This window comes from Cupressus sempervirens, chromosome 8, assembly GCF_028749045.1.
Source record: "Cupressus sempervirens isolate cs-2001-9-10 chromosome 8, ASM2874904v1, whole genome shotgun sequence".
Taxonomy (NCBI): Eukaryota; Viridiplantae; Streptophyta; class Pinopsida; order Cupressales; family Cupressaceae; genus Cupressus; species Cupressus sempervirens.
Window position 1 is genome coordinate 234,639,664 of NC_143125.1, and position 25,734 is coordinate 234,665,397.

The 25,734-nt window shown below is 36.7% G+C and overlaps 1 protein-coding gene and 1 long non-coding RNA gene across 3 annotated transcripts in view; both read right to left on the reverse strand.

Annotated features, from left to right (window-relative positions):
• Nucleotides 1–2,834: 2,834 nt before the first annotated feature.
• LOC149542352 (Plastid-lipid associated protein PAP / fibrillin family protein) overlaps nt 2,835–25,734 on the reverse strand; it is a 124,656-nt gene continuing 101,756 nt past the window's right edge. The window contains exon 4 of one of the 2 annotated variants that reach the window (XM_089797328.1): nt 2,835–3,194. In XM_089797328.1, coding sequence (XP_089653454.1) covers nt 3,157–3,194 — 38 coding nt within the window. In that variant the 3' untranslated portion in view covers nt 2,835–3,156. Of the gene's footprint in view, nt 3,195–12,808; nt 13,255–25,734 lie in introns of those variants that run through there. The other variant, XM_089797327.1, reaches the window with a different exon arrangement.
• LOC149542353 (uncharacterized) lies at nt 13,439–15,321 on the reverse strand. Its single transcript, XR_016355457.1, has 2 exons — nt 14,632–15,321; nt 13,439–13,769 (listed from the first exon to the last, which is right to left on the reverse strand). It is a non-coding gene; the product is annotated as an uncharacterized LOC149542353 (long non-coding RNA).

Genomic DNA, 25,734 nt, shown 5'->3' on the forward strand with positions numbered 1-25,734 from the left:
CGTCACGCTGATTTGGAGGTTGTCCTCTCTACCCAACCAGCAGGAGGAGAATCACGGACTACTGCCTTAAGATTCCGAATAACAGCCCATTTTCCAGCATGTCTAGCCTCTGCCACAATACCCCGAGCCTGTTTAAGTTCTGCAACTTGTGCCTTAGTAAGATCTTCATCCAAATAATTTTTTGAGGGGAGAGAGAACAACTTTCTCTTCGCTCTAAGGGCACAAAGCCTATCTAGAAAAGAGAAGAATCTGATAAAAAGGATGTCCCCCATACCAAACCAACATCTATCCAAGGTCATGTTCGAGATGCCAAGTTGCTCAGAGAGAAAGGCATGCCCAGCAGCAGCAGGGTCAGAAGTGGGTGAAAGACCCCGAACGCGCAAGTTGAGCTCACGTGCCCGCCGCACTCTCTCGTCATCAATCTTATCTTGAACAATCTTGTCTATGCTCAATGTCGGAGTAGAAGTATTAGTATTGATGCAAAGTGAAGCCCATGATTTCACCTTTTGTTCCGTTTCTGCAACCATTTCGATGTGTTGATCCTTGATTTTATCCAGTCCAACAAGTTGTTCTATAACTACCACAATATTGGATTTCAGCATTGTTGTTTCGAAGATGAAGGTATTTGCGAAATGTTTGATACTCGATTCAGTTGACTATTTGAGATTTGTGAGTTCTGCCGTCAAGTTCCCAATCTAATCCCTCAATATGATGTTGTCGGCTTCTAACTTGACCACCCTGTCACAAAGCTTAAGAAAGAGCGAAGATGCATCAACAACAATGTCCTTTAGAGCTACATTGTCACTCTCTATTTTCTTCATGTGGTCAAGTAGTTGTTGGACAGTGATTGGGTCAGGTTGGGAGTTCAAAGTGGACAAACCAAGGCTTGCCATTCTATGTTTAAATCAATACAGATAAAGATTCAATAATCTGTCAAACACTTCTTGTGCAATCACAATAAGATCCAGTAGCAAGGGTTAATTTCAAGCATTATGACAAACAGTTGTCATGCTAACTAGTGCCATACGTTGCTGAGACATTCAGGCAAATAGTTCAACTACAACTTGTAATAACGGTTGACCAATTGGTTTTTAGAATCTAGTGGGTGCTATGGGTTCTTTGCAATGAATAAAATGCCACAAAAATCAAGCAATAAAACCAGGCGAAATTCCAATGCTATACTAGCAACTTGACTTGCAACTTCCACTACTCCAAGAATAAAACCTTGCAATTCTCCTGTAAAAAGTGATCTGGTGCAATGCAAAAGTGTAGGTCTGTGTGGAGCAAATGGCTCTTGTACCCGATACTCTGCAATGAACGGTATGGCACTTGCAAGAAAATGGCCCTGCAGCACACGGTACTGGCACCACCGCACACAGCTCATGAATAGGCCCTGGCACGGCCCACAACATATGGTAGGGCTAGGGCTCGGGCACGCTCAGGCTCCCACACAGGCTCACGGGAAAGGGTCACGCGCAGGCTCACGCGCAAGGAAGAAGCTCACGGCCAGGGAAGTTGCTCACGCACGGGGAATAATTATACATCCAAATGAACATCTTCCATTTGCAAATATAATCTATAATCCGAAACCCGAATATAGTTAAATTGTTTCCTAATTATTCTAAGCATATATCAATGGAAATAACAATTGAATTACTAAATAGCATATATGGCACAGTACTTTGTAAAATGCTAGACAATCATCTTGAAGTAACATCAATAAACCTCGAACGTGAAAAAAAATTAGAAAACATAATTGGGCACCATCATACATATACAATCAAAACACTACTAACAACTTAATCAAACATATAAGTCAACACAACTGCAAAAACTAGAATTAGGTTAGGAGTCCAATGCATCACACAGTGCAATCATTGTTCATATCTCAAGAGTACTCATTGGATAACATCGTGATACCATATGAATCCAAGTAACCACTGGAAATGCCTCAATGAAACCATCAAATACATCATAAGTCTCATAAATCAAATGTAAGGCATAATAAGTTTGTTGATACAACAACATAAATCAAATCACCCCAAGGGTGTAGACCACTCATGGATCCAAAAACAACATGATCACACTAAAAGCAAGGAAATCAAGATCACATCCATCAAGCTGACATGCAGATAGAAAATGGGAGAGGCGCTATAAGAGGCCCCAAACACAATGTTCCCACACATGCCCAACAATTTCAAATTTTCCTTGAAGGAATGAACAACATGGAGAATAGAAGCCTACCTTTTTGGAGATGGAAGATTAGTTTGGGCAAGATTGGTTTAATGTCAAAATTGGAGTACAATTGTCTAAAAGAATTATGTGGATTACCAAATAAGATATTTTAAGAACCATGGCCATCACAATAATAGCATCAAGCAAACAATCAACAAGTTGAAGCTATCTACTCTTGATGGGTTAGGGAAGAAATCAACATGAGCATGGGTACAATAGGAAAATACCTACTTCTGGCTCAATATGTTCTCTGAAAATGAACCAGTTGAATTTGTAGCTATGTGCTTGAAGTGGATTTCTCATGAATGGTGGCACCATGGGATGGTCACAACTAAGTGACATCATGCGTTGATTCACAAAGCAACTCATTCATAGCTTTACAGTAATGATCTAGAACATAACTTCAAGGATTTTGTACAAATAAGACAAATGGGATTGGTGGACAATTATATCTTGTTAATTTTTATGATCAGATTTATTCAACTTACTGAGTTTTGTATAAGGGTTCTTAATATTCACCAAGTATTGTGAGTATTGGCCTCCATAATATCAAGTCATATGATTTTCACCATGCACTTAGTGTAATGGCCTCTAGAACATCAATTCACATAACATTCACCATATACTTAAAAATGTTTATAAGGTGAGTGCATACGCATTCTCACAATGCTTACCATATAAACATCCACCTTGCAAGGTATGATCTACCATGATCTGCATAGATATCATTAAATATCCATCATAATAGAAAAGTAAGTTAGTGTAAGATCATCACCTTTCAATAACTTCTGCAAATACAAGCGACATTATTTGGAAGTTGTCACTTCCTCATGATGTACACAGGGAGTAGGCCCATTAAAATCATAGTCACTCACAAAGACTTTGAACTCCCTCTGAATATCAATCATATGAGCTCTTCATTCAAGATTGCTTTTGAAGAAGTATCAAACTCCCTTTTCCTGCAATAACATTCTTAGAAGAAAAGATCATTTCTCTTATAGTATGTATTGAAAATACAAAACAAATAAATGTGATTTTAAGGTTAAATTTATTAAAAATATTACAATAATTTGGCAATCTAAGACTATCTCAGAAATTGTAACCATGCCAAGTTCATTTTGAAAGCACTTCACATTTATTTCACAATTTGATGAAGATGATAAAAAAAATAGAGAACTCCCTCTTAGTCCAATATTTTACACATGTTATGGATATTTTGAAGTTCTTTTAGAATGGACATTTCTCTGGATCTATATTAGAATTACTAACTTTGGCGAAGGTTGCTTGATGTTTCAGTATGTCAAGGCAATGAGATGCTAAGTGACCATAGTTGTCACATCTAAAACTTTGTATTTTAGAATAATCTATATGTTTCATTTTCCCTTTGAATATAGGTTTCTTCTTTACTTGGGCTATGAGAGCTTGAACATCACATCTAGTAGAAGATTCATCTTGAGACATTAGCATGCCCTCCTCTTTTATGCAATCAGCCTTTAGTCAATCAATTTTAGGAAGCTTGGAATGACAGCATACTCCTTGTCTAAAAGTTTCCCATGATGGTGGCAATCCCTTTAGAGAAATCATGGTTAATTATTTCTCATCGTAGATGTGGCCAATCATAGAAATTTGGTTCCCTAGTTTTGTTATCCTCATGAAATATGAAGTGACCGAATCTACTTTGCTCATCTTAATGTTGGAGAGATTGTCTTTCGGAGTTAGAATTCTAGCGGTATTATTTATCTCAAACATTTCTTGAAGTGCTTTAAACACTTCATGTGTTGTGTCTTATTTATCTCAAACATTTCTTGAAGTGCTTTAAACACTTCATGTGTTGTGTCTAACTCTAAGATGATTGGAAGTAAATAGTTCCTAAAATCATCCACAATTAACTTCATAGCTTTGGTATTGTCGCTTTCCCATTTTTCCAATTCATTACTTCCTTTTGCTTATGGTTTGGATTTTTCAAGGTTAACTTCATTCACAATTTCCTTTCGGTGATGGTTTGAATTGATTTAAACCGTTCTCTTTCAAGGTTAACTTCATTCACAATTTCCATCTCGCAAAATCTAAATCGCCTTCAAGCTTGTCTTCTAGCCTCATATTGTTCACCATTTTGACAGATGTGGGGTTTAAGAAAACTTGATTGCATTAGATAAATCTGATTAGGATCATCTCTTAAAATGGCTCTGATACCATGTTAAGTTTTATGAACAAAGTTATTCAACTTATTGAATTTTGTATAAGGGTTCTTTAGCGCTTTTATATATTAGTGCAGGTGACTTTAAATAACACTTACAATTTATCTATTTTATGTACGTTCTCTACTATTAAAAAAATTGTATGTTAATGAAGTTGATTCACTGCACTATTATATTAGTCTTGTCTCTATTTGAACTAATTGTACAAGTCAGAGAATAAATTCAACTGCTAGTTCTTGATAGGTTCTTTCACAGTGAAGTTTATCAATTGTAAATGCTAGAGATTGATTTCAATGCGAGTAGCCACACATATATTACTTGATGGTGTACTACACATAGGCTTGTTGTGGATGTATTCTCACATTCTCAATTAATGGCCCACTACTCCGATGCTTTGTTCTAATGAGTCTGACATGTCTATCCTTCAACCAAGTGTATATGCAAATTCTTCATAAATGATTGAAGGCTTTGATAATATGTGTTTTGTCTTTACTAATGAAAGGAGGCTATAGTATCGTAACCAAGGTGAGAAGACTATATCAATTCGAAGTGTTTGATGTCTTATTGTAGATCAAGACTTAGCTTTTATAAAAGGTTGAGGACTCATATCCCCAATGGAAAGTGAATCCGCTGTGAAGTCACGTCTCATCAAGCACATGACTCCTAATTGTTTTAAACACTAGCATGCCATTCATGTTGACTATTAAGTCAGTCAACTCATTTTGTCAGACATGAAAAAATTCAATCAATCTATCTTAATTATTATCACTGTCGTATAATATTTAATATGAAGTTTATATATATATATATAATTCTAGTGTATTATACAATGATAATAATATTCAATATATTGAAATACATACACAAACATATATTTGTAATTTCAATCATATTTATCCTAATTGAACTAATTCAATAACATATCTCAATATTTGAAAAAGTACCAGCACTTCTAAAAGGAGACTTGTAGCATTAGTGTTGGAAAAATTGATAGACCCCCTCAAGGGTTGGCTCAAAGGTTTCAGCCCCAACACTCTCACGGTGGAGATCAAGAAGGCAAGTGACATGACAACCTCATCTTCTTCTTCTAGGAGTTGCACACATTCCAAACCACCACTCACAAAGAGGAAAAAGGATAAGAACTCATTCTCAAAGAAGAAATAATTGGATAAGACCAATAAACAAGAGCTTAGGAGAAGGAATCTTTTTTCAGATGAAAGAACCTTGGGAATCAGGTCACTGATGTCTTGATAAGGGAAAGATCCATTACATTGAGTTTGTGTTCAACAATGAGGAAGAATATGAAGAAGAAGAGACTAAACAAGAAACTAATCACACACTAAGGATCACCACACTTGTTAGAAGGGGAGGCACCTTTGTACTATTTGGGACTCTAAGGTGCAATGTATTGTGTCTAAGGTACACTCTATGGTCAACAAGTCGTAGTCATACTTAGTAGAAAAGTCATACTAAATTTCATTAATTCATCACTCATTGCCAACAAGGGCTTACATATGCAAGAGCATTAAGGATTCAAAGTCAATGTGACAAGAGAAAATTTACTACCATGTACACATTTGGTCCCATAGCTCAACATTGTCATAGGGCACTGCATGGTGACAAAAAAATTCTTTGTGGTAGACTTGCACGATATATATATCAAATTAGGCATTCAATGGATGAAGACTCTTGACTAGTATTCACAAAGTTTCAAAACAATTGAGTTCTCATTCAAGGTGGATTGAAAGAAGGTGGTGTTGAGGGGATTGTTTAATGGGAGCCTAAGGGAGATCTCAAAAAAGTGGATGGAAGCAATTTTTAGACAACATAATGTTTGGTTTCAATGAAAACTTGTGAGTGGACAAGAAGCGTATTAACATGATGATGCATCTCAAGCAGTGTTGGGCAAGGGCTTTGCAAACGTCCCACCTGGTATACCCCCACATAGAAGTTTTGAGCACACAATTGAGTTGGAGAGAGCCAAGCCAATCATCACTTCTCCTTGTTGCTATCCCAAGAAGTTCAAGGAAGAGATAGAGAAGACCGTCCATGAGCTCCTTGACAAGCGTTGGATTAGGCCCAACTCTAGCCCATTTACATTTTTTCTAGTTTTAGTGAAGAAGGATGTGAATCTCAAGATGTGCATTAATTACCAAGCATTGAATAAGACAATCAAGAACAAATACCCAATCCCAAGGATCAGTGAGTTGTTGGATTAACTACACAAAGCAATCTACTCCAAGATTAATCTTCATTTCAAGTATAACCAAACCAGCATAGGGAGCAAGATGTACATAAGACAATATTCATTACCACTATAGACACAAAACTTCTTGGTCATTTCAATTGAATTGAACAATACTCTAGCCACTTTCCAATTTTGCATGAACCACATCTTCAACACGTAGTTGGATATGTGTTTGTTGTTCTTTTAATGACATGCTTATTTTAAAAATCACATAGGAGGTGTATTTGAAGCATTTGAATGAGGTATTAAGAATCATATAGTCGCAATTAATATTTGTAAAGAGATTCAAGTGTGAGTTTGGGATGGCTAAGATCCTATATTTGAGACATGCCATCAGCACTCGAGGGATTCAGGTGCATTAGAAGAAGATTCAAGCAACTCTTAATTGACCCACACCTAGGACACTTATTGTGGATTCTTTGGATTGTGCATTTACTACATGAGGTTTGTGAAAGGGGCTAGGAGCACCACTGATAGATATCGTAAAGAAGAGAACATTTCACTGGGATGAGACACAGGGAGATTTTAATACATTGAAGGAGGTTATGAGTACATGTCCAATTCTGTCATTGTAGACTTCACTAGATCTTTTTTCCTTGAGTGTAATGGATTGGGTGAAGGCATTGGTGTAGTATTGATGCAAGATTGTCATCCCATTGCACTTGGCATTCAAAAGCTCTCAAGAGTCTAGTGATTGTACTCAATCTATAATAGGAGATACTTGTCATCATACATGCATTGGCCAAGTATTGGCAATACCTCGTTGGGCAAGAGTTTTGGTGTTAGACCAACCATAAGAGATTAAGACATATCTTGTAGCAAATGGACTTGAACAAGAAGCAACAAAAATGGGTGAGCAAAATCTGGACATATTATCTTGAAAGAGATTGTGAAGATGAAGAATGTGGTGGTCGATGCATTGTCCATGAGACCTCCCATATGTTCATTGTCACAAACTTCATCTGCCAAAAAGACTCACTTGCTAGTTGAGTACTCCAAGTACACTTATGTGTGTCGGTTGTTATATAGTCAGATTCAACTTGACAATTACAAGTTGGTGGTTGATGTCATCTACTACAAAGAAAAGATCTACTTGGTGCCAAAGTTGAAGATGAGGTAGAGGATCTTGAGAAAGATTCGTGAATCGCCCTTGGTAGGATACCTCAAGTCTTATGGGCAGATTTGTGAGAGGTTTGCTTAGAAAGACCTCAAGTCTTATGGATGAGGTGCTCCAATATGTCAAGGAGTGTCACATTTGTCAACAAAATAAATTTGAGCATAAATTTCCAATCGAATTAATCCACGCTTTCTTGATTTTTTATGAGACGTGGGTATCTTGATGGACTTCATCACCGAGCTTCTCAAGGTACTGGGTAACGATTTTATTTACGTTGTGGTAGATTAGTTGACCAAATATGTTCATTTCTTTGCCGTTCTAATAGAGCTTCAAATAGTTTAAATATAAGAGTTGTTCTTTCAAGAGGTGATCCAATTGTATGGCCTTCTGTTGAACATAGTCGATGGCAAAGATAAACATATCCTCAACACCTTTTCAACGAAACCTTTTTGTTTGGTGGGAATAGAGTTGTCACCAAATACGAGCTACCACTTGCAGATAAATGGATAGAAGAGAGCATGAATGAGTAGTTAGAGGGATACCTAAGGAACTATGTCACAACGTAGTAGAAAACATGGATCTATTGGCTTCATTTGGAGAGCACTACTAAAAAACCACCTACCACAAATCAATAACACCTTTCAAGCCACTTTATGGATACAAGGCTTCATCATTCGTGACTTTGGCATTAGAAAACAGTCACACATCAAGGGCCAACGACTAATTGCAAAAGTTTGGATATCATTCAATCTCTCAAGGATAACCTACAACTCGATCAAAATAAAAATAAAAAGATGTGCATTGATAGGTACAGGATTGAACAAAGTTTTCAAGTATACAACTCTAATTAAAGTCGTACATACAATCTTCCTTGAAAAGTGGTGTCGAAAGGCTCGCTTCAATGGACCATACAAAGTGGTATGTAGAGTGAGAGAAGTTGCCTATGAGTTGGAGTTACCAAAAGTAAGTTGGATTCACACGTTTCATGTTCCATATTCCATGTTTCATGCCTCAAGACGACAGTTGGTCAACATGTCGTGGTTTCCAAGGAACTTCCACCTTTAGACATAGAGGGAAACTTGCGTTGATGTTTGAAAAGATCATAGATGTCAAAGAGAGCGAGTTGAGGTCACACACCATGGAATACCTAGTTCATTGGAAGTATTTATCGATTGAATATGCCACATGGGAGAGTGAACAAATCTTGAAGCATTTGAGTTACTAATTTTTTCAGGAAAAGCAATTCTAGGCTCAGGAGGACTATAATGTTCCCAAAATATTTAAATGGTTTACCTACAAATATTAATTAAGTGATCTCAAATGTAAATAATATTTAATTAATTTAGTAATAAAATAAAATAAATAAATTATATCGACATATTTGTAACCTCTCTAAAAAATTCTCGAAGCTCTTTACAAAGTCATTATTTACATTATAGAAAATCATTATGGATTCATCTCTTCTTGTGTATTTGCAACTCCAATTGGAATTGAGTTCTTATTTATAGTTTGGGAGATGCAAAACCCTCCCTAGTTTATAGTTGTAATTTTGGTGGGTAGCCACCCTTTTCTACTTGTAGTCTTCTTGTCAACACAACTTTGTGAAGTCTTCACTTGAAGACTAATTTGATGTAACCTGAGATGAATCTTTATAATCTAAAACACAAATTCTTTGTTCTTGCAAATTCATTCTAGTTGGTGTGTTCTCCATGTGAAGCTTTATTCATTAACAATAATATATTTCCCTCTACAAACCATAGAGTTGAATCATATCAATTGAGAGTGTTGAGAGTCAAAGGGTGTTAGATGGTCCCAGGTGTTAACAATGTCAAAGGGTGCCAAAGGTTGTCGTGTGCCAAAGGGTGTTGGAAGGTCGATGCGTTGAAGGGTGCCAAGTGTTTAAGGGTGTGTATCGAAGGGTGTCAAGTGTTGAAGGATGTTAAGTGTTGGAGGGTGTCGAGTGTCAAAGGGTGTTGGAGGGTTTCAAGTGTCAAAGGGTGTTAGAGGATATCGAGTGTCTAAGTGTGATGGATGCCAGAGGGTGTTGAAAGATGAGTGATGAGTGCAGGTGGGGGTTAAGTGTTTTAGGGGGGTATTTGTGTGGCTAACTTGTGCTGGGTACATTACATGTTGGTTGGATCAATCTATAGGCTAACTGAGACAATGAAATAAGTGAAAGAAGTTAACATCAATGATGTCACTATCGCAAATTATCCTATGCCATATTATAAGTGTAACATTTAAGGCACACATCAACAATATCATAGAATAAACCAAGAAGTAAACACATACAAGAAGCATCATCTCTCTTATGACATAATGTATTAATTTAATCTTAACAGTGTACACAAGTCTCATGATAAATATGACTCGAAGTCATAAAAATAAATGAGAGATACTCGTGTGCTAATGCACACATCCAAATAACATATCAAACAATATTATTATTATCCTAGTGATTATTCAATATTAGTATGAGGCAAGTATAGATCTAAAATTATTTAGAATCATAGCATCATATGAAGCAATGACAAGCAAATCAAGATCAGCATCATATACCTAAGTCTAACATCATATCAAATCTTTCAATAGGAAGCATCAACCTGAAAACATCATGATTAACCAAAATATAATGTCAAATAATTTTTATATATGTAGTGTCAACAAAAATAACAATGAAATATCATTATAAATCTTGATACAATGGAGGCAAATAAAGGCATCAACCAATGTGGGCCTTACAAAATGGTGGTTATTATTGAATTATGTCCTTATTAGCTGCTACCAATGGCTTTGATAACTGTTTGCACTCCCTAATGTCACCTTGTAGGCTCAACTGTGCTAATACAAACAGCTAGCCAGGAAATAATTGGAGAGTGCAAGGATATATGGGCAAGGTAACAATAATAAGATGGAGCTCCCAATCTCTCATAATTACCTCATTGATGCATGAAGCTTATAGCCAAAATGCTGACAATTGGACGAACAATATAATATTGTCTTATCTCCTTTGAGCTTGGGCAGAAGAGATGTCATTGCATAGAAGATGGAAATAGTCCGCCAGTGCTTGCACAGTCAGCTTGATAAGGTCAATATGAAGAAGGATGAAGAAAACATGATATTCAGTTCTTGGAGAGAAAAATTCAAGAACAAAATGGCCAAAATTCATATAGGAGAGCTCTGTTAGTGTAGTTTTTTATTTTTCCTATTTTGCTAGGTTTTTTCTACACTTTTAATAATCTCGCTTAGGTTAATAAAGCATGTCTTATTAGGTGAATGGTTGTGAGGTGTCACCTTCCTACATATGAGCATCCATTAGCTATCTTGGGAACATACTTTGCTCTCTTTAGTCCAATAGATGGTTGCTCCTCATTAGTTGGTGTTGCCACCTCCTCCCTCTTCCTAGCCTATATAAGCATGCTACCTGGCTTGTATTTGCATCTCTTGTTTTTGCATCCTCTTAATGTTATTTTGCTTCTAGCATTTGCATTACTCTCTTGGAGACTAACTCTGTGTTGCTATTTTGATTTTGTATCATTTGCATTCATAGTTTAGATATTTATTCTTTGCACTAGTTTTCTGGGTTATTAATCTTTTTGGATTCTAACAAGCTCTTCCTTCACCAAACAATTCAAAATTTGGAAGTTGAGTCATCTTGTTCTAACATGATGTATATTTATCATGCTACTCCAAAAGAAGTCATTCAACTAAGTTCTTCCCTCAGCCTCCATGATAACCTAGAAACTGCTCACTAATCTCAGTCTATTGGAAAGCAGCAGAAAGAAATGCATCAATCCTTAGTGATAATTTCAGACTTTAAGAGGATTAACTTTTAATGTTTCTTATTATTAACCTGTGTTCTCTAGAATGTTTCAGACTAAGTGGCATATCTCTTAGTCCCTATCTTTTCTTTATATGTGATATTAGTGTTGATTCGTAATGGGATAGTAATTATGGCATTTTGAAATACCTACAGCACTACTGGATTGTGTTGTGAAATGTTGTTACTGTCACTTCTCTATCAACAGAGAGGATGTGTTTACTTGCTCTCTCAGTTACCAGATTCTTCTATTTAGGCCTAGGTCCTGGTACTGGTACAGTTTTGGTACTGGTCCTTCCAGGGTACTTCATGGGTTCTCTGTGGGTCCTCCTGTGAAAGACCTACAATGAACTTGGGCATCTAGGAAGTAGCCCAGGGCGGTAGGTCAGTTTATGTATGTATTTCTAATTTGTTCATCATAATTTTTTTCTATCAACATTAGATATTGTGTTGCAACAGCTTGGTAATATTATTCAAGCCAAAATTGTTCTATGTAATGTCCTTGGTTTATGATAGTAGTGAACAGAAATCTACTTTGATTCATTTGAAGATCAGGGATTGATTTTTTTTATTTGTAGATTTAAGGACATGACTGTTGATAGATTTGTAAAAGCCAGCCAATAGTTATGTTTGTTGATCATGTTCATGTTGATGTCAATTGCCAATGTATGTAATCTGAAACTACATCAGTAATGCAATTAATTAATTTATAACTTTATTGGCCATTATGTATTTAGAGTATGACTCTTCTTTTATATTTATAACTTCAATGTTTTAACATACGTACATGCATACATATACAGACGAACCTGAACCCGCAAGGGAGAAAAAATTGTCGTACCCACGTACCCGAACCCCGTGTCCGTACCCGAATCGGCAACTTAACTTACTCTTGGGTAGTTGGATAGTCATGAGTTATCACACTGTCCTTTTTAGTAGATGTGTTTACAGCAGTAAATATCGACCTGCTAATGCGAAATTCCTTGTACAGTTACACCTGGAATTTTATTGTTACAGCAGAAAGATGGTATGCAATTATGAACACTATAGAGACTGATGTTATTCTGTGTATTGAGCTAAGCCTCATTGCATATCTTTGTACTTGTGGTTGTCTCAAGCGCATGCTGCAGGCTACAGTTGAAAGGTTTCCCCCTCACTAACAGTCGAACATTTGTTTGAAAGGTATCCTCTTCTCAAAAAATAAAATATATATTACATGGTTTATTTAAGAAGTTACAATTATATTGCATTATGACATTTCACTGTAATGTCATTAGTTGCAGCTAGAATTATGTTGCACTATGGCATTTGATTCTAATGTTTTAAGATAGAGATTTTTTTATTTTTCCTATCGACTTTGTCATCTCTTTTCAATTCACTAATATATATGAATATGGAAATACTTATAAGTATCTAATGAATGGTACAAATGCATATGATTATCACTAAGTACACCTTTTAAAAATAAAAATTGAACCTCTAGAACCTCTACCAAGCCTAATTTTCTTATCAACATATATAACTGCAATTTTTACAGAACTTTGACCTCCATATCGAAATTCAAATGGTCCCAACTTCAAGTAAGGTGAGTCAAAAGTGATTTGGATCCATTTGTTGTCCATAGGATTGAAATTTCCTGTATGAAAAGAACAGATTTCATTGAAAATATAAAAAATATGTTAGTCTGGACAAAATGGTTTCAAAAGGCATAGATTTGGATGCAAAGGAATCTGAGTAATAATCACTAAGCACATTTAGCTACATGCAAATATAATTTCCATAAAAACAAGATGATTTTGTAGTGACATTGTAGTCAAGCGTTTTCAAATTTCACTTTGCCAGGATTCAACATAATAAACAAATTTAAATGTTATTCAAATTTACATGGTAAAATATAATGCCTAAACAATCCCAAAGGACATCTATAAATTATAACTGCCCATATACATAATATTCAACCTGAACAAAGAAAAATGCACACTAACGTATTGCTAACTATCTTAGAATGTAATCGAAGTGGCAGAATGCAGCTGGATAAGATTGGCCCCTCTGAATTGGGAGGTCTTAAGCCTAAATATCAGAGAACGTGTTGAAAGAGATGCTTGAACTGTTGTATTGATTTGTACCCCACTTCATACTTGTGGGTAAGGCCTGCTAGGCAGCACCCAAAACTATGCATCAGAAAAGAAAAATATCCTAGAAAACAATTTTGAAACCATTATATTGTTTTCTGAGTAAAGTATATAGTTAAATAAAATAGATTAAATGATCTCACTTAAGTTTATGTCCTGAACTCATAGCTGGGTGAGCTTGACAATAACTAGGTGTTGGCCTTATCTTTGACGCACTAAAGTATCCATTTAATAACAATGAAGCCATCAGTTCCAAAAGACGAAATTTTCCTCCTATGCCTCATGTGCCTGTTTGGTGATGGTCAGGTGGTACAAAATGAATAGCTTGGATGTCGTGGGCTGTTGAATATATGCTGTTGAGCTTCAGTCTTGTTGGCTGCATTTATTTGTATACTGAACGGTCCCATGGCAAATTTCATTTGGGCATTTACGATAAATTATAATGCAAAGGAATTGTCATGATGGAGTTGATTTTCTTCAATCATAAACGGGTATAATAGATTTGGCATTATGCTATTCTCATGATAGGCAACCAATATAGTTTTTAGCTTTTTGGGGAGAGTTGAGAGAAATCATGGGGGAGCTTACAGTTGATGGTCATAGAGGAGACATTACCTAAGCAACTCAATGCTATCGACTATGGGGAAAAAACCATGAATATATATATACACAAGAATCCATATGAATCAAAACGGGGGGAAAAATCATGAATCCATGAATCGGATTCTCATACCCAAATTTGAATCAGCAACTTAGTTTTGAACCCTATGGAACAATTTAATTTAATTAATTTCTGATGAAAGCTAGCTTAGACAAAACATATTGTAAAATGATAAAACTTTAAAGCCCAAGGGGATAAAGAGGATTTGGTCTAGACGTACTATGATATATTAATGTCAACCGAAATAAAATTCCATAAAGTCCTCGCATGATTTCTCTGAACTCGAATAGCTCCACTTGGGAAATATCAGCCTTTAACATCTTTGTCTGGAGTCTGGACCGTGATCCATCTTTACCTTGCTGAAAAGGATCTTACAGTCAGAAAAGATGATTCATAAATGATGTCTATTGGACGATACAAATCAACAAATCCTACAGTTTGCGGATAACTACAGCTACCTATCCATGATATTGCCAATTAAAAATTGGGCATGCTACTTCATTATAGTACAATATGACTCTTGCATTTTTTAAGTTTCTTGAAAATCTTGTTAGTTGGAGATTTTCAAAACATTTATGTTAGGTGCAAAGGATGATGTAATGTCCCCTACTTTTAGCAGTTGGCAAATAGTCAGTAAGGCCAGTCCATCTTTGTGATCCTCGTGGTCTACCAGGATGTTTAGAGGGTCCGTGGTGATCGACTTACTATTAGTAGGCCAGTGATGGCGGTTTCCATTTCTAGTAGGGGCCTAGGCACTATATTTATCGGCACTTTCTGTGATATCTATTGAGTTCAAGTTTTGTAAATTGTTTTTGGGCACCTAGTGTGGGTATTAATCATTAATTCGCATGGAATATAATCCTAAGTCTTAAAAGCAATGCTTTTAAGTGAAAGATGTGTTGAAGAAGCCTTTTTAAGTGAAAAGTCTCTTCATGAAGCTTTTCGCTTGGGAGTTAATAAATGAAAGCTTCTAATTGAAAAGTGTATTGACTAAGGCTCTTTAGTGACAAGCTATGTTACCCCGAGTTTTTGGGACGGGGGGACGAGGAAACGGGTTTCTGGGACGATTTTTTTTTTTTTGGCTGAAATAGGGGACGGCAGGGAATGGCTATATATATATATATATATATATATATATATATATATATATATGACATTTTTAGCTAGCCAATTTTATAGCTGACCTGAGCAACTTAATTTGGTGCTGCGTTTCAGCACCTTTGTAATTAATTGCACTAGGATTTGAAACCTTCGTTTTGGGCCATTATAACTTGGCCATCATTTCAAGGACAACTTTGCATGTTTGATATGTGTAAACTCTATATTTATGTTTTTTGGACAGCAGACTTCTGGGCAAGTCGAGTATCAAAATCTGCATATCCATCTCTATTTTATCTCAGAAATAGTAAGAAAGGTTGTATTTCAAGACTGAAATTTCCAGGGCAGATATTAAGATTATTGTATGTTTCTAAACTCAGAATATAATCTAAAAAACTGTCTTTAGTTGATAAACTCAGATCTAATTCTGACATAATATCTGAGCTGTAATTGACGTATTTGAATGCAAATAAATATTCAGCATGTTTGTGCCCTAGTTTATAATATTTGTTATCTTTTCCAAGCATCCCTATTTGAAGATATTACACTATAACAGCTTCAAAAGATGAAACTTTAGCATAAAATATTTAGCTAATCATGAATAACAGCTACGTAAAGTAGAGTGTGAAATGTTTTCTCTATTGTACCCCTGGGAAAACAATAAAAGTATTGTATATTAACAATTTAATAGTGAAAATTTCTGGGCAGATGCTAAGATTATTGTTTGTTTCTAAACTCAGATTAGTGTTATGTTTCTAAATATTTAACTAATCATGAACAACAGCTAGGTAGAGTGTGATCTAATATTTTCTCTATTACACCCCAGGGGAAAACAATAAAAAATTGCATATCACTAGTAATCTTTTTTTAAAGTTGAATTTTATTTTAAAATTGGAAACTTCAAGCAGTTCCCAAGATGGATAGGAAACAACTACGGAGTCTCGAGGACAGTCAACACCATCTGGAAATGCGTTGACCGTTTCCAAATTTTTGGGGATGGGTTTCCGATTTTTTTGCTTGGGTGGGGACGGCTTGGAAACGTTTCCGGTTGTCCCCAAATCTCCGAAACAAGGACGGTTTCCGAAACTCAAGGCTTAGGGCAGGAAACGCATTTCCGGGTAACATAGGTGACAAGTGTGTGAGTGAAGCTATTTGCTTTTGGTGTCTGAAGAAGTCATCTTTATTTATTATAAAAGCAATACTTTGTGTGAAAGGAATTCATTTATCGCTTATATTATTTATTGTGCATTTGATAACTTTGTTTGGAGAAGAGTTTGAAACAAGAATTTCAACATTGTTGGAGAATTGTGAATTCTTCACCATTTCAGCACTTTGAATCTATGAAACACCACGTGAATTTCGCTCTATTTGTTGAGTATTGGTCTGAGATTATCTGAGAAGTTGAATGGTATTGTTGTTTACCATTCAATCAATTGTTTGGCTGCAATTTGATATGAGAGGGAAATTAATTATTGTGGTGTTAAATCTGCTATACAATCCTTGCAATCAAATGCCATTTTGTGGAGTTTAATACAGTGGCAGAAATCTATATTTCATTGCTGCCATTTGGAGAAAGAAGAGACTAGGGCTGGGCATCTATAATTTATGCAACTCCATTGTCATTGCTACCACTGATTGGCGTGCATATGTGCTGCAAACTATTCTGCAGAAGCAGTGTTAGAAATTACAAGCTGGTGCAATTTGAATTCAAAGATGGATGCAAGGTTTGAAGGCAGCATTTGATCCTTTGTGGCTGCATTTCACATTAATCGACCTGCGTTTTACTGCTAGTCTGCGTTGGAACATATGGCAGTGTTTCATCTCCATTAGGGACTGCAAACTAGCTCTAGCATCGAAGAGCATTGGCATAGGATTACGTATTCAGCAGCAATTTGTTCTTCAAACTCCCAACGTCAAACTTCTAACTCTAGGTTCTGAAACAAATTAAATTTTAATGTATATGTGTCTTACATTGTAACAATTGCTAGTTTAAATAATTGCTATTGAATTGTTGAGTTGGTGTTCCAAATTAGTCTGTAATTTGCATTACAAGTTTTGTCATTTATATATTTGAAAAATTCAAAAAAAAAAAACACAAACTCTTCAACATTGTTTTAGAGTGAACCAGCAAGACTCTTCAGAATGGTATCAAAGTTGTTTCCTGCCATCCTGTGGGGTAGGGAAAAAGTTATTATTTTGGTCCTTCTCTTGTTATTTGAGTGACCAACACTCATGCAGTTATTTCAGTTATGGACAACTATAGGAAATCTAGTAAATATGGAAATCAATTGAATAGCAGGGAAAATCTCAGGAAGCAAACAAATGCCCTAATGGAAAGTATGGAAAAGCTTACACAAAATCAGAGAATGATGGATGCATTGTTCTCTAATCCATCAACTCTAGATAACTGTGCAAGGTATATGGTTTCCATTTTTAAAAGGCCTCCCTCCCCGAGAATGAAGGAATAGAAACTAGAGATTTTCATAAGTGACACATCCAGAAGTCTTCACCATGAGTTCTCAGCAGTTGATGATCATGGTGAAGATGATCCTGTGCTTAGTGGGGCAGCCACTAGTTCATCTTGTGTACATGATGTTGGTGACTCTTTGCAAGGACATGTAGATATGACCGATTTTCTACAAGATAGTTGCACCGAGTCTCAACATTTTGATGAGACCAGAGTTAGCGAACAGGAAAATAATGATGATATGTTCACTACCATTGATGGCAGCCTCACTCCACTTAGTGGTTATGAAAATTTCAGTGACACAGAGTCTAATTATCAAGACAGATAACTATTATTTGATCATGTTGATAGTGTTGATGACAGCCTGATAGGATGAGTGCAAAAGAGACAGTTGATACCACCACTAGTTTAGACTCTTTTGATGAGAGTGTTGTTTTTGAAGACTGTGGGAAGGATATGAGAACTGACAGCTCTAATTTTTATGGCAATTGCCATAGTGTCGAGTCAGTGCAGGAGACAACAGTTTTCTTAGGTGGGACGAATAAGGGCATGGAGATACCTAGTTATGACACTCATGATTTGAGTGTTACAGAGGAGTCTAATGATGTAGATTTATACCCTAGTGATGTTGGTTCACATGATGACATTGAGTCATGTATCAAGCAGAAGGCAATGGCAGAGTGGTATATGTTGGATGATGTTGATATTAATAATGTGAGGACCTCAGATGTTTCACGCAATGATGCTTCATGCTACAATGAATCTAGTGTATCATATCAGTAGTTTGGCGATGACTCCATGGTTATTGGATGATGCTATGTACCAAGATCGTGATTTATAGGGACTTACAGATGAGGGGGAAGTAGAGACATGCAAGGAGTTTGATATAGTAGTGGCTTCCACTTCTTCAAAGGAGGTATTGGTAGAGATACCAGTGGCAATACCTTGTTGGTAGACATGTGAGATTGTCAATGCACATGAGGAGAGTGATCACAAGGTGAGTCTGGTAAATACAGTTTCCTACCATAGTGCGATTAGTGAGATAGAGAATGTACAAGGGAGCCAAGGAATACAATGACATATTGTGTCCGGACAGCTAACGATGAGCGATGGTGATATTTCTTCATCTCTTGAACACTGTGATGTCATCTGGCAGATGTTAGTTGTATTTGGTTGGGTTGCTCCTCTGTGAAATGAACACAGTAGTAGTTGTTTTTCCTAGCAAGGATTCATTCACTTCGAGAGGTTGTCAGGATCTTGAAGCATAACTATTTACAGTTGGTAGCTGACATGGATTACCTTCTTGAATAGGGTAGCACTTGTTATGAGGCATTGTTAGGGAAAGAGGAAGAGGTGGTTTAACTCACCCATAAGCTTAAAGTGACTTTAGGGATGTTGAAGAGCACCCAGTTGGTTCTCTAGGAGTCGCAATTGAGAGAGGTAGTCGTGGAGTTGCCACATGTAAAGTCTATGCCAACCCCAGATCTAGTTCAGCAACATATAAGTGGTGGTTGGTGGTGAGTTGACTTCCACAGAGAGGGATGATGGATGTGATGAGGATGCAATTACATCCATCCTTGATATGAGTGTAATAGTTATAGATAAGATGAGTACATCAATGGAGGATTACAAAGAGCTTCATGTTTTACCAGGTCCCCCAGTAGTTAGTGTAATCACCCAAAAATGGTCTAGTAAACTTTGAGGCCCCTTTCTACATTTTTTAATTCCTAAATGCTACACTAAATCTCTTTTATCTATCATCTTTGATCAAATCTTGATTTAATCCAAAATACTTTATATTTGACCACCTTATCCTAAGTTCCTATTTAATTAAAAGAATCATGTCTCCTTTTAATTCAATAAATCCCCAAATCCCACTTTATTCCTATGTGTGCATATGAAAAGGATTATTCTTATTTTAAAAAATAAAAATAAAAGCATTTTTGTCTGCACATGTGAGGGCAAACTTTCCGAGGTGGATGGAATCTCCTTTCTCCTCCACACATCTTTTGCCTCTTAAACACTACCATTGATTTTGCCTCTTGGAGATTTTTGTACACAAATTCAACATGAGACTCGTTCTCCACAATAGATTTTGCGTCTTAATCTCTACTATTCATTTCTCTTTAAAAGGAGGCTCTCTCCTCACTCTCTCATACCTTATGCTTGCACTCTATTGTTATGTTGTGGTTTTGCACTCGCCTTACTTACATTCTTAGCTAAGATTTTCTTTGTGCACTAGCTTAGCTCACCTAGTCTAATTAGGGGGTTTTGTAACTCTTTGTTAGCTTAGATCTTGCATCTCATTTAGCTTAGCTTGTATTGCATTGCATACTTGATTCTTGGATATTGGCACTCTTGCCTCTACTCCTTTGAATCTTTCGTTCTATGGTGCACCTTGCAAAGGTTGCATTACTAGGTTCATTTGAGAGCCACCATGCTCTATTTGAATCATTGCACATCATAGATAGGAAGCGATAGGCCACCTCTTGAGATGCTCTTCATCATGGGTATTCTTGAGGATAATGGTCTATAGAAGTGTGCCTGCCTTTTAAGTATACATTTTTGGCACCCACTGTGGGATTGAACCTTGTAGTTTAGCTCCATTTTTCTTGCTTTCATCGGATTATCTACTTGCAGGTTTTGACTTTTGATTCGCAGCCAAAGATATTGTACGACACTTTCTATATTGTTGTATGACATTCCATTCTACTGCAGTATGGTACTTTACTAGTTCTACATGTCGCAATGCTCTATCCTACATCACACTGCCTTTTGCAAAATTTTGTACTGGTTTGATGTCCTTTGCTGTAATGGACAGAAGTATTGTTCTACTTAAATAGGGTATATCATACTACGCTCTAACAACTGGTGAAGTACCGCCTAATCTGGCCTTCTTGCATAATCCGAGTTTAGGGTTTTAGTTTGCATTTCAAGCTTCCATTTGGGATTTATTGGTCTTCTTACAGCCTCTAACACTGATTTTGCAGGGTTTACTTTCAATTTTCATTATGTATTTGATACCTAAAGCTTGTTGTTTTGTAGGGGCTTGCTTGTATTGCTAAAGGAGAAAATTGCAAAAAGGGCTACTAACACTTGTTTGCAAGGCCGCTTGAGCACAAAAACAAAAGCTTTCATTGTGTCTTCATTTCATTTCCTTGTCCTTGCATATACTAGTTGTTCTTTTCATAGGCACATAAAACTCACAAGGGTCCCTTGTCTATAGGAGAGTATGCCCTTTGCCCTTAAGGCAAATCAAAAATCTGGACGTTTCATTGGATCAAGAAAGTGAGTAGCATATTCCACTCTTTAGTGGTCTTAATAAATCAGCTTGAACTATTTGAGAGAAGCATTGGGGAGTAGGAGAGTATGCTCTTTGCCCTTGTGGCAATCAGAAATCTTGACCTCCTTGGTGTGATCCATTTTTTTCAATCTCCTAGTGAGATTTACTCCTTTAGAAGGCCTGCTATTTGGTGGAAAGATACAAATAGAAACGACCCAAGTCAAAACAAGCAAAACCCAGGTATCTAACCCACTATAATCACAAGGCCCTTGACAAAGGTGAAAGCCTTGGGGGACATAACACTTGACTTCATTTAGTGAGAGTACTTGTGGGATTGTGACAATGAGGAAATCATTAGGTGGGTATGTTTAAGGTATTCTTGTGGCTACGAGGCCTCCATCTCGTATCGGGTGCAAGAGGGGTGTTATGAACGAACCCTTTACTAAGAACCATACGTTAGAAGCTACCCTACTTTGTCGCTATCTTGGTGCAAGGATCGATCCTAGTGGACTACCCAGATCACCCCAAGATTTACACTCACCAAATGTGTTCCTTAAGATGTGGGTAACCCATCTATGGCAAAGCCAATATCTATTGTGGGAAACCACTTTGTGTGAGGCAAGGAAGCATCAAGTTGTGGGCCAAGCTATTGAGTATTGAGTCGTGACCTTAGGTAGATCTTGTTTCATGAGTTTTCAAATGTGTGAGGCACGTGGAAATCTTATTGAACATACACAATCGGTAGTTTCATAAGGCTTTACTTTTCAGGACCTCAAAAGTGCTTGTATTGGCAAAGGTTACTTTGTCCCTTGTCCAATTGTTTAAAGACAAGTAATTGTGCCACTATTGCTATCAAAACTTCTTGTTTTTACAATCAAAACTGGAACTAAACATTGATATCATAGTCACTTCAGATTACTCAGTCAGAAATTTTGTCAAACTAAGTCTTTTTGAGCAAAAACAAGTCACCTCTACTATCAAACTGTCGCACTGCACTAGTGAGAAATATCGTACAATAATTTCTATCAGGTATCATACTACTTCACAAGGTCTATCATATTGCTGCTTTGATGTCTGTTGTACCACCTGCTTACAGTCTATCATATTGAACTAAATTGTCGTACTACTTCTTGTGAAGTATCGTAGGAAACTTGTCCTATTGTCATCTAGTTTCCTGCACTGTTTCGCCTAGTTGCTGAATTTCGTTAAATTCAATTCGAACTTGCTCCTAGCTGATCTAGAAAGTTTATACCTGTTTCACCCTGGTTTCTTGGTCTAAAAGTTGCATTTAGGGGGTTGTTATTGGCCGAAATAGTTACCTCGATCTCTTGATTACACTCTTTGAATGGGAAAGTTGTTCACTTGCCTATCTGTCTTTGGCTATCTATCTATGGCTTTGATACTATCTTTTGACTCGAGTCACAAGTATCATAAATCACTTGGAAACTTTTCTTGACAAGTCACTTTGATACTCTATTATTATCTCTCTTTGACAAGTGAGCACTTTTACCTCTCTAGTTTGGACATCAAGTTATCTTGAGACGCCTTATCAGCTGCTTCTAGCCTTCTTCATACTTGCCTTTCTATCTACCACTATGAATTTCAATTCTTTATATTCCAAACCTCAAAAAAAGTCTAGATGATCGTGAACTCCTACATGTCACTAAAGCATTTTGAGACCTATGCGTTGAATACAAAGAGCTAGAAGAGACCAATGATCCCACTTACCTTCATCTCACTAAGCACATAACGGAAATGCACTATAAGTTTGAAAAAACGGTAGAAGAAACAATGACATCCTCGCATGAATATTCCTTATAGCCTTTACATGCATGTGAGTCATCTTCTTCAAGGTCTACGTATTCTAGTCCAAGAGATCAATTGCCTTCATCTATTAACTCTAAAGACATTTTTATAGAGCTAGAAAGCAATATTACCTTTGATCAAGAACCTCAGCCACAATTTCATGACAAGCCTATCTTTGACCAAAATGATGAAGACATGGATGCATGCTATGCACTTGAAGAAGAACACGAAGAGCCTAGGCATACTTTTCAAGGGACTTTTACTCCTTTGGGGACTCTTATGGCACAATCTTGCAAACACTTCTTGACATCAAACTGATCACATTGTCTAAACCTAGCTCATACGAAAACCCATTCTTGGAAATCTATTGTGCCTATCATCGACATAATGAACATAGTACCTCAAAAAACATGGAGCTGAAACATAAAGTCCAAGATCTTATTGATGACAAGGTAGTTGGCATTGAAAACTCTATACACTCATGCGATGAGGATACTTCTCTTGAGCAAGAGCATGTTGACGAAGCTATGTCTAGTAATGGCCCCTTTGTAGCCTCCACTTCTTCCAATACTCATGCATCTCCCAAACCTTCAAAGCTTTCCAACATGCCTCCATCAAACAAAGAACCTAATGCTTTCCATATTGACTATGCCTATCCTCAAGGGGTGCCTCTAAAAGAAACCCAAGCTAATCTACACTTGGCTGCAAACTTTTTCCATAATACTAAGACTAAAGATCCTTAGCCTTCATGCGATGCTACGCCTACTATGCCTACATGTCAAGATCAAAGTATTCCCTCACCCTCTTGTTCTACTCCATATCCACCTCAAAAATATGCTCCACTTTCAAGTGCTCCTATCAAAGGTATTGCTCCTATCAAAGTTACTCATGAGCCTATTGATGGCTTTGGCCACGTTGCTCGCTCTAAAGATACTAATATCCCCATCCATTATCCCTTTGCATCTTCTAAATCTATCCTTGGTCCTCATCATTCAAAACTAAAGCTTTCAAACCTTTTTGAAATATCCCAAAGAGATATTGACCCAATATTTGCTCTCAAGATAACATTCTGATCATAAACTTATGAAATCGCATTATAAATAAACCAGTAATGTAAACCATAGGAAATATTTCCAATAGATATTTATCCAACTTCTTGAATATAATATTCAAAACTCAAACATATGAGATTTTGTTTAAAACCAGTAGCATAAAAACCTAGTAAATTCTCATAAAACTCCCTAAAACATGTTATTGCATTATACAACAGCAATACAATAACCAACATTCAAAACCCAATCTTAAAAATAGTTTTACAGTCAGATTGGAATACTAAGAGAAGAACCTATAAGCACATACAAGACACCTGAAGTGACATCTCCACAAACAATGAGTTTGTGTCCACTGTCTGCCAGCACAGGGGGCTACGTCCTCACACTGGCTAAAAGCTATAGCTTTCCGAATAACTCTTGCAAGAGAGAACTAAAATCTGAATTATAAACCAAGCATACCAAAAGAAAGAGTCTCTTCTCCTTTTATCCTCACATCTGTGACTCTTTGACTCCCCTCTTGGCTTTTCGTCTTCTCTCTCCTTGTCCTTTTTAAGCCCCACTTTATAATATTAAATTGACCTTTTATAAATTTGAGTCCACACTCTCCAAGTCAATTTTAATATTATATAAATGTCTTTAACTTTTCTAATGTCCCAAAAAGGGAACATTACAAATCTCCCCTCCTTGAAATTGCTTGTCCTCAAGCAATTAGTACCAGAATCCCATACGAATCTACAAGTAGCTCTGTAGCCCAGTCTGAAAAAAAATCCGGCCACAATACAAAGCAAGGTCTCATTCTGCATCCCATCCATCAATCGAATCCTTGGATCCCATATAAATCTATGAAATATCACTGCACCGATAGACTGTACAATTTTGATTATCCTCGCATCCAGTCTCAAACTGAGAAGAACTACAACAACATCCTCAACAAGCCATAGATACATTCAGTCAACACTCGGATCCCAAACTCTGTTGTCATGACCAGTTGATATGATGAGGTAGAAATGTATCAAGGGGCTATGTATAACCCAGTAGAGGGTAACAACCCAACCTAAATAGATGATGTAAGAAATAAGTTGCTCAAAAGTTGAAACTAACACCACGGGCACATCAAAACCGATACCATCGTCATAAGTCCAGAGCTATGAGTAAGTATGAAGTTGAAAAGCCATTCGCTATGATTGAAATATAAACCTCATCAATACTCCACCAAGATCTATATAATGGCTAATGTATGAAATTCACCCAATTGTCGTATGGGTTGAAATTGAGAACCATGTCTTCACTAACCTTCAACTGGTTCTTTAAGGTATGCATTTCATTACTGTCATGTTGAAGCAGTTCATCGTCTTGTTGTGTCATCTTAGATTGTTCCTCTAAATTCATGTTATGGGCATTAAAAATATATGGTTCATCATACAAAGATTTTGATCTGCTATTACCTCATGCGCAACCAACCTCATCAACCTGTCTGTCAAAGCTAACCTCCAAATCACCAACGTAGAAACTTGCACCCTGTGTAACATCTTCTACGTGATCACAAGAGGGTTGCAAATCAATGATGGCTAACTGCTCTCTTTTTTCAAGACCCTCTATTAGATGATTTTGGTCTGT